Source organism: Asparagus officinalis, chromosome 3 (genome assembly GCF_001876935.1).
Source record: "Asparagus officinalis chromosome 3, Aspof.V1, whole genome shotgun sequence".
Classification (NCBI taxonomy): domain Eukaryota; kingdom Viridiplantae; phylum Streptophyta; class Magnoliopsida; order Asparagales; family Asparagaceae; genus Asparagus; species Asparagus officinalis.
The window spans coordinates 71,183,915-71,198,369 of NC_033796.1; the positions used below are offsets into that span (position 1 = coordinate 71,183,915).

At 38.0% G+C, this 14,455-nt stretch overlaps 1 protein-coding gene across 2 annotated transcripts; it reads left to right on the forward strand.

Moving 5' to 3' along the window:
* LOC109834312 lies at positions 9,043–11,694 on the forward strand. Of its 2 annotated transcripts, none has more exons than XM_020402307.1 (8): positions 9,043–9,563; positions 9,655–9,849; positions 9,955–10,229; positions 10,332–10,639; positions 10,725–10,812; positions 10,906–10,998; positions 11,083–11,387; positions 11,477–11,694. In XM_020402307.1, the coding sequence occupies exons 4-8, from the start codon at positions 10,632–10,634 to the stop codon at positions 11,622–11,624; spliced, it is 642 nt and encodes a 213-aa protein (XP_020257896.1). In that variant the 5' UTR covers positions 9,043–9,563; positions 9,655–9,849; positions 9,955–10,229; positions 10,332–10,631; the 3' UTR covers positions 11,625–11,694. Both variants share the same exon structure in this region; 1 of them encodes a protein (XP_020257896.1).

Consider the following 14,455-nt stretch of genomic DNA (forward strand, 5'->3'; position numbering starts at 1 on the left):
TTGCTAGGTGAGTTTATCACCAGATACGATGAATTTTGATACTTGTGATTTGAATAAGATTTTGAAGACTTAGTGTATTGCTGGGGAAGATTGCGATTTGAGAAATTTTGAGGACCTATCATCCTATTGACAAGGATTGATAAGTTGATTGTCAGAGATGTATTGTTAACGTGACAAATTAGGAGTGATGTAAGCTGCATTCAAACTCTATATGGATGATGATCATCAGAAGTGTATTGTTAACTCGACGATATGAAAGATTCGTTACTCTTAATCCAATAGATTCCAAGTAACCAACCCCCAGTCTTGATTAAGACTTAGAAGGGGAATAAAAAGAGGTAAACAAGACACATCACCTAGTGGGGCACTATCCATAAAGTCATATTAGAGGCACATCACCTGGTAGGTCACTATCTGATGAGTTTGACTATCAGATGTTACTGTTAACATGATAGTTTTGGTGGACCTGTCATCTTACTGAAGAGGATTGGTGGGGGGAATTTAGGGGAAATGGACTATCTGAGGTAATCATTAACGTAATAGTGTTGCTGGATTTTATGGTTGACAGAGGTATTCTATTAAATATGACATCTCAGAAAATTTATTACTTATAATCCAATAGACCATAAATAAACCAACCCCCAGTCTTGAACAAGTGCATGGGGAAAAAGGAGTAGACAAGGCACAACACCTAGTGGGGCACGTCATGCAACAGACCGTTATCTGAAGAGTTTGGCTATCAGAGGTAACTGTTAACATGATAGCTTTATGGACCCGCCATTCTATTGAAGAGGATTGGTTTTAGTGGTCGTAGTATCTTCCCCTTCTGGCTGAGAAGATTGGGCTTGGTCCGATTACTCTGGTTGATTCTGCTTACTTTGTTCTTCAGCTTTAATCCCGGCAGTAATTTTTTTGAGCTTGTTCACCTTGAGAGATTAGTTGTCTCTAGGGAACAGTATTCTGCAACTCCTATTCGTGTTAGAAGATTAGTCTGCAAGTTGTGTTGACAGGTCTCCACTAGGGTATACTATGTTATACCTATCGAACATCGAAGAGTTATGCTTCAGAACCTCTTGACGAAGTCTTTGACGGGCTCCCTCTTCTTCTGCTTAGTGACGAGAAGGGTATAGATGGAGACTTCTGTATCCCTTCAAAGAATCTTGACAGGAAGAGTCTCTCTAGATCCACCCACTTTTGGATATATCCGGCAGGCAGTTTCCTGAACCATTCAAAGGCAACTCCCTTAAGTGTACTAATGAACAATCGAGTTAGTATAGCATTGTTTGATATCACATTTCTAGTTTGTGACTTGAAATGATAGATGTGTTAGTTCAGTGATCCCGTGCCATCAAAAGTTTGTAGCATCGGGACTTCGAACTTTGGAGGATAAGGGGCTGCATCCCATTCGGCAGGATAGGACCTAGCAACTCCCTTATCTTGGATCTCACTTTTGTTAGCAATAGCATTGAGGCAGGCTTCCAATTCTTTCATTTTAGCCAATTGAGGATTCTGCTCATTCTTGGCTACTTTCTCTTCTTCAGATGAAGAGACTATGTGGTGAGCTTCTTGATTAGAGCTCTCATTCACTTTTTGTTCTGCCTTCGATGTGGACGATTCTCCTTTCCGGGAGGAATCCTGCCAAGGTTGTGACTCAACTTTCTGGAAATTGGCTCTATTGGTAATGATTTCAGCCGTCATATCCTGAAGTTGATTGATGGTTTCCTGCTATGCTCGGAGCATAGCCTCCTGCTCAGCAATTCTCCTCGCCAGATCTTTATGGTTTCTCGTCATATAGGCGGAGCTCTCATGTTCAACAAAAGAGCTTGATGATTGAGACTCTGTAATGGCTGAATGTTCATCATCGGAATTGGTTTCTCTGGCTAACCTCCGATAGTTGACAGAGGGAATGGCTCCTGTTCGTGTCCGAGTGCGTTGGTAAATTCCATAAGACCTATTTAGGAGGTCTTTTGAGCCAGAAGGCTGATTTTTCTCTGACTCATCGGAGCTAGGAACTGATGATCTCTCCCTGTCGATCATGTTGGAAGTAACTTCAAGGTATTCATCCTCTGAAGTCTTCTTCTTTTGTGAATGTCGTTATTGGTTGGGCAATGCAACGTTCGTTGGTCGGTTGAATATCGATGGTTTTGCCGCATATGAGAAGCATTGACATCCCGAGAGAACCGTAAGAATCAGTCGTTCACATTAGAATGAATAAATGACTTGTTGTATCGGTCTTTCTCTCTATATGAACACTCTTAAATCTATTGCAAAGACTCAAGAAGAATTACTCACTGATCATAAGGTTTGAACTGGAACCCCCATCCAATGATTGGACAGGACTGGTTTTGGTGAACAAGGATCTGGTTAAGATGCCTTAAATCCATAGACTTTTTATATCCACCCCTCAATCTAGGCGCGCCCCTGGCCGGGGGGTCCTGGGGGAGGGGGTGGACAACCCCCCGGTGGCATTCGAGGCAGCACCCCGAAGCTTCACGGTGTACACGAGGTTCTGTATTGGACTTTGTTACCTGAACGCATGCCTGAGCTCCAGGTTTTGCTGGTGAAACGCAGTCCTGAGATCTACATTTTGCTAGTGGAACGCAGTCTTAAAGTCTGCGTTTTGGTTTTGAAACGCATGCCTGAGAGTTGCATTTTGGTTCTGGAATGCACTCCTGAGAGTTGCATTTTGGTTCTGGAATGCACTCCTGAGAGTTGCGTTTTGGTTCTGGAATGCACTCCTAAGAGTTGCATTCTGTTTGAGAATTGCGTCCATAAGGAATGTATTTTGGTGTTGTAACGCATTCCTGAGGACTGCGTTCTAACTGATCAACATAGTTTTGAGATCTACGTTTTGATGTTGGAACGCACTTCTGAAGTTTACGTTCTATTTGGGAAACGCTCCCCTGAGGGTTGTGTTTAGCTTGGCTTTTGCAGAGCTCGTGTTGAGGATCACAAACGCGGAGCTCACGTTGATTGGAGGATTGGTTTTTTTGGAGTTGTGCTGAAGCTAAGTCTTCTCCTTCATAGAGGGGACTGTATGAATAGTGCAACCCCCAGGAAAGACATTCTTTAGATGAGTCGGCCACAACTAGAGCTTTAGTCTCCTTAGAGACTCTGCGGATCTGGAGTTTAGCCTTGGAGCTAAGGGATCCGGAGGAGAGGGCCTCATCGTACTTGGCTTGATCAAACTCCACAATGAGAGTCTCGACCTTGGTTCCAGCGAGGTTAACATTGGATTGTGCCATCACTTCTTCATCAGTGAAGCTAGTCCCTAGCAGAGTCGTCATCTTTTGTTTGTAGAAAATTTATAATAAGAAAAAAAAGAATTCTATTTGATTTTTATTCTCTCAATCTCGATTATAATTTGAATTTCTGATTACAAAAGAGAAGAGAATTGATACAAATCACCCCCTTTGTTTAAAACTAGGTTCTTGACGGTGGCGATGAGATGCCTCCCTCAAATACTCGCGTCGAGTTTGCTTCTCGTTGATGTTCCGAACGTCTTGTTTCACTAGAACGTGGTCTTCTCCTCACGATTTGACGTTGTGGAGAACTTGTGTTGCAAGTTTTAAATAACTCTTGATGAGTTGATAACTCTGAATGAGTTTGAAACTCTATGAAAGAGTTGATTTAACCGAAATCTGAGTTGATAACTCTGAATGAGTTTGAAACTCTATGAAAGAGTTGATTTAACCGAAATCGGTTTGTAAGCTAAGGATGAAGAAAGCTCAGTTTGAAACTCTATGAAAGAGTTGATTTAACCGAAATCGGTTTGTAAGCTAAGGATGAAGAAAGCTCCTATTTCTGATCTCCAAAGCTCTAGCAATTCCCCCAAAAAGCTAGCCGAAGACCTCTTCTTTTCTGCCAAAACCCTCAGCTCTGAACTCAGTTGAGTTTACTCCTATTTATAGGGGATTAAGGGGTGTAACCATATCCTGAATTCACTCTTAAGTGGGGCTAAATTAGGTATAACCGCCCCCTTAAACTGCTCCCCAAATCGTGGGGAAAATGGTTTTGAAAGCGTTCAGTTCATGCTTTGAATGAGTCAAACTCTAGTTTGAGTTTTCAGGGTCCGAACTGTGCATTTTAGACTTGAAACGCAGAGTTAGGCTTGTTTTTGGCTGAAAACGTTGTGTTCGCACAGTATTGTAAATCTGAAATGCGAAGTTGGGACGCAGAGATGAACTTCGTGTTTTGAGTCCATGAGCTCTGCATTTTTAATTGGAGCGCTAGGGATGACCTCTGTGTTTTGACTCTGAAACACGAGCATGACCTCTGCGTTTTAATGCTGTAACACAAGGATGACCTTTGTGTTTTGATGGTGTAATGTAGGGATGACCTCTGCGTTTTGAGGTTGTAACATAGGGAGGACCTCTGCATTTTGAGGTTGTAAATTAACGTAGGGAGGACCTCTGTGTTTTGAGTCTGAGACATAGAGGCAAGCTCTACATCTTGATTTGAAGAGACCGTCAATTTGTAGTCTCTTTTGCTAAAGCGTTGCAAAGACCACCATCTTATAATCTTCATCTTGGCTCCTTGAAGATATGAAAGCCGTCAAATTATAACTTTCATCGTTGGTGTTTGATGGGGATTAGCTATCTGCAGTTATTTTTAGACAACCTAGAAAATTGTGCTATAACGATCATATCAAATGGAGGTTGGCGAAAATAATAGTATGAAGCCATTAGCAATTCAAGTCATATACAAGATCAAGCTTCATCCATGTTACTAAGATCGAGCGTCATGAAGATCATTGCTTGGTACATTAATTAGTTTAGGTGTTTATAGTTGTGTGTTAATACTTCAAGCTCAATTATACACACACACACATATTTATTGACTTTATCAAAATATAGGTGTTTTTAAAAAATTATTGTGTTTTTGGTTTATAGACTTAGCAATCATTATATACATCTTTTACTAAGTCTATAAAATTATTTTTTAAGGTTTCAAAACTTTTGTTTAAGTCAAAAATAAAAAATCAAGTGTTTATACAAAAATGTATTTGAGTGTTTTTATAAAATGATGAGATTTTATAAATAGGAAGTGTAAATTAAAAAATTATTTTTGTAACATGTTTATTATCATGCTTATAAATTTTTTTAAAAGTTTTATATTTTTCTGAATTTATTTGCTATTTTTAAATAAACTTTAAAAATTAATTTTTGGACATGCACAGTCCCTATGCATGTTCATAAGTTGACTTATCATGTTGCATAAGTCGACTTATGAACTACTCTAGAAAGTGCATTTAGCCTCTACCAAGCCCACTTATATATCATAGCAAGTCGACTTATAGAAAGTCGACTTATGTCATTTCGCAAGTCGACTTATGGCTTGTTTTTTAACTTGGTGTTTTTCTGCTGCAAGTCGACTCATGTGTACTATAAAGTAGACTTATACCAAGTCATCTTGTGACACTGTTAAGTCGATTTATAAATCCGATCGTTACACAGTAACGACTATTTCTAGATTCTGTTTTTGGTTGAGTTTTTGGACATTTTCTTTGATTCTTGGGCTGGTTTCTTCAAGCCTATAAATACTCCTTTACATTAACTATTTCCAACAATCTAAGAAAGTTTTAAACAAGTTTTAAAAGAGTTTTAAAGTTTGATTAAGTTTGTTTCAAGTTTGGTGTTTGGTTTTCACAAAGAAGAGCTTACATCATTGGTTGAGGAATTCATACTCAATCTTTCATCATCAACTCTTTATGTTTATAGAGAAGTTTCCCTAACTCAATTATCCAGCACTTTATTCTTGAATTTCATATCTATTTTATTGCTAGTTCTTTTTGAGTTAGATTTTATTTGTACTCATTTATCTCACACACATCCCTATTGAGCTTCTAGGCACTATATTGTGGGTTGTGGTGAGTGATATTGTGAGAGTGAGCTTCATTGTGTTCTCATTCATTATTAGAGAACAAATTATAGTATTTGAAATTCATTTGTGAGTATCACTTTGTAATACACATTTACACTGAGAGGAGTGTGTGGTGAGTACGTAGTCGATTCCAAGAGGAGTGACGTCGGTAGTAAAGCCTAGTTTGAGGTAGTAAAGCCGAGCACTTGAGGTAGGTGATACGTGAGAACTAACACTTGAGGTTGTAGTTTGTGTATGTACATTGTGAGTGACTTGTAGAGCTTTCGGTGAACTAAAAAATTAAGTGTGTAGAGAAGTTCCGACTTCGAAACTGGGTGTGTCGATATAGGTGACGAGCGGAGACGTAGGTCAAGGGTTGACTGAACTCCATGATCATATCTTGTGTTTGAGTTTGCTATGTGTATATTTATTTTGTACTTGTAATTTACATTCTTGCTCATAACTTATTCATATATCTTTTGCAAGAATTAATTAATCAAAAAAGTTTTTTTAATTGGCATAAAATTGGAATTAGATTAGCATTGACCCTATTCACCCCCCTAGGGTCTAACAATTAATGTACTTTTGTATATGCAAGCTTGTAAACATTCCATCATATATGAATAAAATATAAAATGTTTTGCCTTGAATCAATTCCTTTACGTTGTGTGATCATATTTTGAATTTTTTAGGATAAATGAACTCCATTTTGGGGGTCTATAAGCCTAACTGTTTGAGTCGATAGAACTTGTCTCTTATTAGGAAGGTGTCTTGAACTTAAGTAGACGTCACCTTGCTTTTGAATTTTGATGGATAGTTGCCTAAGTTTTGTTTGGCCGAGCCGACAATTTCTTAAAAGAGTGGTACTCAAATTTCTTAGAGGATAAGTGCCTTCACTATTCGAGTCGATTCCTTGAAAGGTTGGCCACTTGGCTTCGGGGAGAGCTAATATTGCGTCTCTACTCGAGCGCGCCTGTTGTCAGCTCATAGTGTTGACTAGGTTATGTTGACTATAAGTTGAGTAGACGTCATTTGATGAGTTCCAAGATGCCTTTATTGAGCAGGTGAAGCATCGCTATTTCAAATGACGTGATGACGTTATAAGAAGTCATGCATCACAGTCACTTTGATTTTCGAGCGGAGGGGTGCGGAGTAAAGAGTGTGGTGCTTTGATTTTTGGGTGGACCATTTGGATCTCAAGGCCGATCTTGCCTATCTATTTTGAATGGAGATGATCGTCTTGATTACTACTGAGTCCTCCTTGGAGCCTATATATCCGTCTATTTTGAATAGAGATGATCGTCCCGAGTACTACACGTGTCCTCCTTGGAGCCTATATATATAATATATACTTATTTATATATTTTATCTAAGAGAAATAATTAATATATAATAAGCAATATAATATACTCCTAGTAAAATAATTTGAGTATGTTTAGTTAGCTTATATAATATATTATATATATATATCTTATGTTCTATATATATGGAGATATACATATATATTGTATATGTATAAGTATGGATATATATATATAGTATCAAATAAGAATTACATATATATGTTAGTACTGTATATATGGATATATATAATATATACTATATGATGGAGTGAGTAAGTAATATGTATATACATATAGTATAATAGTAGGTACAGTAAGAAACATGTATGATGGATATATATATGCGTACATAATATAGTGAGTAGTGAGTACGAGTATATAGTAATATAATATATATATATATACTATATTATATATATATATTAATATAGTATATATATATATAATATATATATATATATATAGTATGTATATATATGTATATATATAATATACGCAGTATATGTAAAGTTAGCATATATTGGTACGTATGAACGTTGATTAATTACCATTATATATATATATGTATATGATATATAGATATAGGTTTTGTTTGTTTTTTGTTAAGACAAAAATTATGGTGCTATATAATATATACTATAGTATATGTATATGATATATATGTATACTTCTTATATATATATCCTTCTTATTTAGTGATATAGTATATATATTATATTTAATATAGTTTATTACTTGTACTCAATATAATATCTAGATAGTAGGCTATATATATATATATATATACTTATATATAATATATATGTAATATACAATTATATATTATCATATGTATATACATATATATATATATATATATATAATATATAATAATATACTGTATACTATACACTATATATATATATATATGTATGTATATATATTATTGATTATTTTGTTATTATGTAATATTTATATATAGTAGCTAATAATTAATTACTTACTTATATAGTATATATTATAATGATATACATCAGCATATATACTATAATAATCACAGGGATAAAGTGAATCTAAGGTGACACCCTAGGCTCCCACCTAAGGACGCGGCCTAGAATCACATCATTTTCTAAATTTTTTTTACGATCCGATCCGTTGAACTTAATCTACACGTTCTTAAATCCAAACACACCAATTTTGGGGTGAACCCGTTGTGTTTTGACCATTCGTTGAGCCGTGCAAAACCATCACCTCCCCTCCTCCTCTCCAGCTCCCGAGATCGCCGCCGCTGAGCGTCGCCGCCGGGTCAGCGCCGTCTACTCCTCCTCGCCGTCGAGCTCAGCCCTCGTCATTAGCCACGCCTCCGATGGCATTCGAGCTCAGCCCTCAGGTGTATCGCCGCCTCCGGAGCTCGACCAAACCCTCGACGTCTGCCCTCATGGCTTCGAACAAATTGAAAGAGTCGACGTCTTCGAATTCTTCAAAATCAAAGCCTACCTCTTCTAAATGCAATAATCCTCCAACTTCGTAAGTAATTTGCCATGATATATCTAATTTTTAACTCTTTCTGAATTATAATTTTTGTTGTAAGCCATGATGTATAATGTTTGTGTTAATAAACTTGTTAATATGCGTCTTAATTTGCCCAAATATATTTAATTTTTAACTCTTTCTGAACTATAATTTTCTTGTAGGGCTAAGATAACACACTTGAGAATTCTGGCCAATTTGTGTTATTTTCGAGATTTAATTGATAAGCGAATAAAATTAGATGAAAGACACCTAAAATCCCTACAGACGACACCTTTTCACAGCTTTCTCAATATACCCACATCCTTGAGCAATGACCAAATAGCAATTGATTGCTTGATTCAAAATTTTAATCCTGATAAATGCTCATTCATGATTGGGAATAAAAATTGTGTGTTCGGTATAGATGATATTCACCGAATTACCGGATTGCCAAAGGAGGGAATTCCGATAAAAATGAGTGGGGCAGCGGCTAATACAATCTACACCTATTTTGTAAAGAATTATAAGAAAGCCGATGAGGAAAAGAAGGCGGTGATTTCGGGGAAGCGCGATAGAATGGCCGAGATGATTGTAGATATGATTAATGAAGACCCTATAATATGTGTGAAACTTATTGTGGCTTTCATTATCGGCTTCATATTATGCCCGCGGACATGTAAGACATGTCCCTTGTGGGCGTTTAGATATGCGGAGCAGTTATCAACTTTGCATAAATATAATTGGTGCCATGCGGTGTTCACTCTTCTTTGCAAAGAGATGAGTAAATCAAAGAAGTCTCTTAGTATGCGGGAATTAGGTCAGCGCTCAAATGCCGGGTACATGGGTGGTTTTTCCTCCGTTTTACTGGTGAGTTACATGAATATTAATTTGTATATCTTTTCATTTTGATAATGATTATTGTTTATGCACATGCTAATGTGTAGTTTCTTTTTTGTAGGTTTGGTTTTATGAAAAAGTAGGGGAATTAGAGTACACTTCAGATATTGAAAGGTTACCGCCGCTCTTTTGTGTGAAGAGTACTGGAAAGTGGAGGAGGACTACTATGAACAAATTATATAGAGTCCCGAAGTTGGTTACGGATAATGGCCAAGAGAATACTCCTCTTATTCATACGGCATCGCCAATAGTATTTGTACATATCGTTGCTCTAATAGTTCATTATTTTATGTCCCTTTTGTTAGTATCTATGTTTGCAACTATAGTATACGTACTAATACTAGCTTTTTTTGTCAAATAGGAATCAAGGAAAGCTGAATTAATTTTCTTAATTGCGGAGAAGACGTACGAGTTGAATGAGCTCACTACAGAATTACGAGAATTAGAAGAGCGTAGTGCTAGATGCCAAAAAAAAACCAAGGAGAAAGAGGATGACGGAAATGTAACTGAAGAAAAAAAAATCAAAGAGGATATGGAAGCTAAGGAATATGAGAATTTGGAAGGAACTGGGGAAGCCGATTTATGTGATGACTTTGTGATGAGCCCAAGAGACATGAGAATTTTAGAAGATGCTCGGTGAGTTTAGTTTTTTAAATTTTCTTGCAATTTTAATTTTTATATTTTCCATATAATTCTTGTGTAACTCTTTGTTAATTATATGCCTTCTCGACTCTATAGAGATGTTTCTCAAAAAGATGAAGGTGGTAATGAGAATAACAGAGAAACGCCATCTATCAAACGGGCTGTCGGAAAGAGGGAGAGGAAGGATGGACCCTCTGTTACTTCACCTTATATGCCTCTAGATCAACCAAAGGAAGGCACAAAGAAGAGACGTGTCATCCAGATATTGGATAGTCCTGATGGGAAAAAAAGTACAAAAATGAAGAAGGCTTCATACCTACATCTAGAGACTATCCAGGTAAGGCACTGGCGTTTGATTATGAGAACAAATTAATTGAAGACTTTCTACAATCGAGAATGAACAGGTAACTGTTACTGACTTATTCTAATAATAATCTTTGAATTTACTTAATTCTAGTAGCAATTTTCTCACAATGTACTTGCATATAGTGATACGTACATTTGGAAGTGTGCCGAAGCAAGCGTATCTCGCTTAGATGCTTATATACTATTAACGGGAGGTGAACTCAGTGACGATGTAGGTTCTAAACAATTGTGTTATTGATTGTTTGATGTTGTATATAAAATAATTTATATTAACTATTTTATTCATTCATGGTAATTTTTGTAGGTGATCGATGCATTTGTTATTCGGCTTTGTAACAAGATTGAAACAAGTGATAGTTATGATCGAAAGATACATGTCACAAGACCTTGGCTTGCAGTAAGTATATCCTTGTTTTTTTCACTAATTGGTGGATATTATTATTATGTTATCCCACAATGTTGACATTATTGCATCTTTTAGCAAGCATTTCTAGAAGGAAATCTTGAAATGGTGGCAAAACGAATGAAGGAAAATGTTTCTCAGCAGAAGTTCTTGGAGTGTGAAAGAATTCTGATCCCGATTGTCAGCTCCGGACATTGGCACCTGGTAGAGTTAGTGAGAGAGGAGACAAAATTCTATCACTACTCCTCAATCAACTCCCCCATTTATACCGCCGATGCTGTGAAATTTATAAATAAGTTTATGAGTTTCATTGAGAGTAATTGGGGATTGGGGAAATTGGAGCATCATGGTCTTGTGTCAGTTGCCGTGCCACAACAAGGACCGTAAGTGTTTCATGCATTTCTAATTTAATTGTTCATTTTTTTGTTTCACAGTCATTTTCAATATTGTAATATTTTTCCCTTAAATGCAGAACGTTAGATTGCGGGATCTTTATGATTGAATTCATTAACAGCATTGTCGAAAAACGGTCGATAACAATTTCAAAAGGAGATTGTGCAAAATATAGAGCAAGGTTTTGTGCTGCTCTTTTGTATGCACGCGATTCACCTTTTTTGTAAATATTATTTTAATTTTCTCCAAGGTTTTTGTTGTGTATTCAATGTTGTAAGTATGTTCATGTTGTTAATATGTTGTTAATTGTTTTGCGTGTACATTTACAGACAACTACGTTGTTGTTGTGTGTTGTAAGTATTTTCATGTTAAATGAGAAGTAAGCTAGGGCTAACATAGCCACCAGAGCAAAAACTTGTGATAGAAATAACGCCAGCCAGCAGTAGAACTAACTCGAGAAGGGATAGAACTAACAGGAGGGCAGCTAGAACTAACAAGCGTGAGGGTAGGGCTAACATGGCCACCAGAGCAAACACTTTTGCTAGAAATAACTCCAGCCCGCAGTAGAACTAACTCGAGAAGGGATAGAACTAACAGGAGGGCAGCTAGAACTAACAAGCGTGAGGGTAGGGCTAACATGGCCACCAGAGCAAACACTTTTGCTAGAAATAACTCCAGCCCGCAGTAGAACTAACTCGAGAAGGGATAGAACTAACAGGAGGGCAGCTAGAACTAACAAGCAGTTAGGTAGGGCTAACATGGCCAACAGAACACACACTTGTGCTATCTAGAAATAACGCCAGCCCGCAGTAGAACTAACTCGAGAAGGGATAGAACTAACAGGAGGGCAGCTAGAACTAACAAGCAGTTAGGTAGGGCTAACATGGCCAACAGAACACACACTTGTGCTATCTAGAAATAACGCCAGCCCGCAGTAGAACTAACTCGAGAAGGGATAGAACTAACAGGAGGACAGCTAGAACAAACAAGCGGTTATGTAGGGCTAACATGGCCAACAGAACACACACTTGTGCTAGAAATAACGCCAGCACGAAGTAGAACTAACTCGAGATATTGTAGAACTAATAGTAGGACAGCTAGAACTAATAAGAAGTGATCTAGGCCTAACATGGGCAATAGAACAAACACTTGTGCTAGAAATGAAGCCAGCACGAAGTAGAACTAACTCGAGATGGGCTAGAACTAACAGGAGGGAAGCTCGCGTACTAACTAGGAGTGGGCTAGGGCTAACATGGCCGCGTGAACAAACACTTGTGCTAGAAATAACGCCAGCACGAAGTAGAACTAACTCGAGAAGGGGTAGAACTATTCAGGAGGGCAGCTAGAACTTACATATCCAATAGAACCAAAACTTAAAGTTATCTGGAGGTGGAAATAACACGAGATCAACTAGAACTATCACATTTAATCTAGAACTAACATAGTCATTAGAACACAACTAGAACTAACATAGGCATTAGAACCCACATTTAAACTAGACCTTGCGTAACTAACATAGGCATTAGAACCCACATTTAAACTAAATCCTTGCGTTATCTAACACGAGAATGGCTAGAACTAACACGGAAACGGCTAGAACGAACATTAACCCAGGTAGAACTAACATATTCAATAGATCCAACACTTAAACTAACATTATTCACTTGCACTTGGCTGTGAAGGTTACCGAGATATTATAGGTTTGACTGCATTCATTGTTTTTGCATAGTTCCCAAGGTTGAAGAGTTAACTCACCTTGCAAAAGTGCAGTCCCAAGGAGGAGAGTTATGATAACCTGGTCCGGAACCTATCCCCACATCCCACGCGGTAACATCACCATCCCCAAAGCCTGTTCAACCCCAGGATAGGATTGATTACCTTTTCGGCGCAATCTTTTTCGGATCTCCCCATCGCCGACTCTCTGTAGACTCTTCCTCATTTATTTTATAAACCCCATACTTTTACCCTCTCCCCTACCCCTTCAAGTTCCCCTGTATATATGGCGTTGTAAAATCATGGCTAGTTCCTGTACATCCGATGAAGGTCATGGCCTGCCTGGGACGCACGCTGATGTGGATCTTGGATATCCCTCACGCTGATGAAGATGTTATCCCCATTGTCTTTGCTCTTAGTTCCATCAGTGGGTGAATATACCTGGCTCCCTTCAAAGAGTTTGTACATTAACGCCCAGTTAAGATTCATAAGCGCATGGAATACGATCAATTCAGAAGGGTCATGCGTGAATCACTTGGGGAGGCATGCAAATGCTGGAGAGAATTGTCCTCTGGCATACGTTAACACTCTATAGCAATACAGTGTTAACGTAAGCCAGAGGACTATCTTTTTGCTAGCATTCGCATGCCTTCCTAGGTGATTCACGTACTGACCCGTCTGAATTGATCGTATTCCATGCGCTTATGAATCTTAACTGGGCGTTAATGTACAAACTCTTTGAAGGGAGCCAGGTATATTCACCCACTGATGGAACTAAGAGCAAAGACAATGGGGATAACATCTTCATCAGCGTGAGGGATATCCAAGATCCACATCAGCGTGCGTCCCAGGCAGGCCATGACCTTCATCGGATGTACAGGAACTAGCCATGATTTTACAACGCCATATATACAGGGGAACTTGAAGGGGTAGGGGAGAGGGTAAAAGTATGGGGTTTACAAATAAATGAGGAAGAGTCTACAGAGAGTCGGCGATGGGGAGATCCGAAAAAGATTGCGCCGAAAAGGTAATCAATACTATCCTGGGGTTGAACAGGCTTTGGGGATGGTGATGTTGCCGCGTGGGATGTGGGGATAGGTTCCGGACCAGGTTATCATAACTCTCCTCCTTGGGACTGCACTTTTGCAAGGTGAGTTAACTATTCAACCTTGGGAACTATGCAAAAACAATGAATGCAGTCAAACCTATAATATCTCGGTAACCTTCACAGCCAAGTGCAAGTGAATAATGTTAGTTTAAGTGTTGGATCTATTGAATATGTTAGTTCTACCTGGGTTAATGTTCGTTCTAGCCGTTTCCGTGTTAGTTCTTGCCATTCTCGTGT

Coding starts and splice junctions, on each gene's coding strand:
- LOC109834312 (XM_020402307.1), top strand. Junction 10,813..10,905: donor GAGGTGAACTCAGTGACGAT/GTAGGTTCTAAA, acceptor TAATTTTTGTAG/GTGATCGATGCATTTGTTAT. Junction 11,388..11,476: donor GCCGTGCCACAACAAGGACC/GTAAGTGTTTCA, acceptor CCTTAAATGCAG/AACGTTAGATTGCGGGATCT.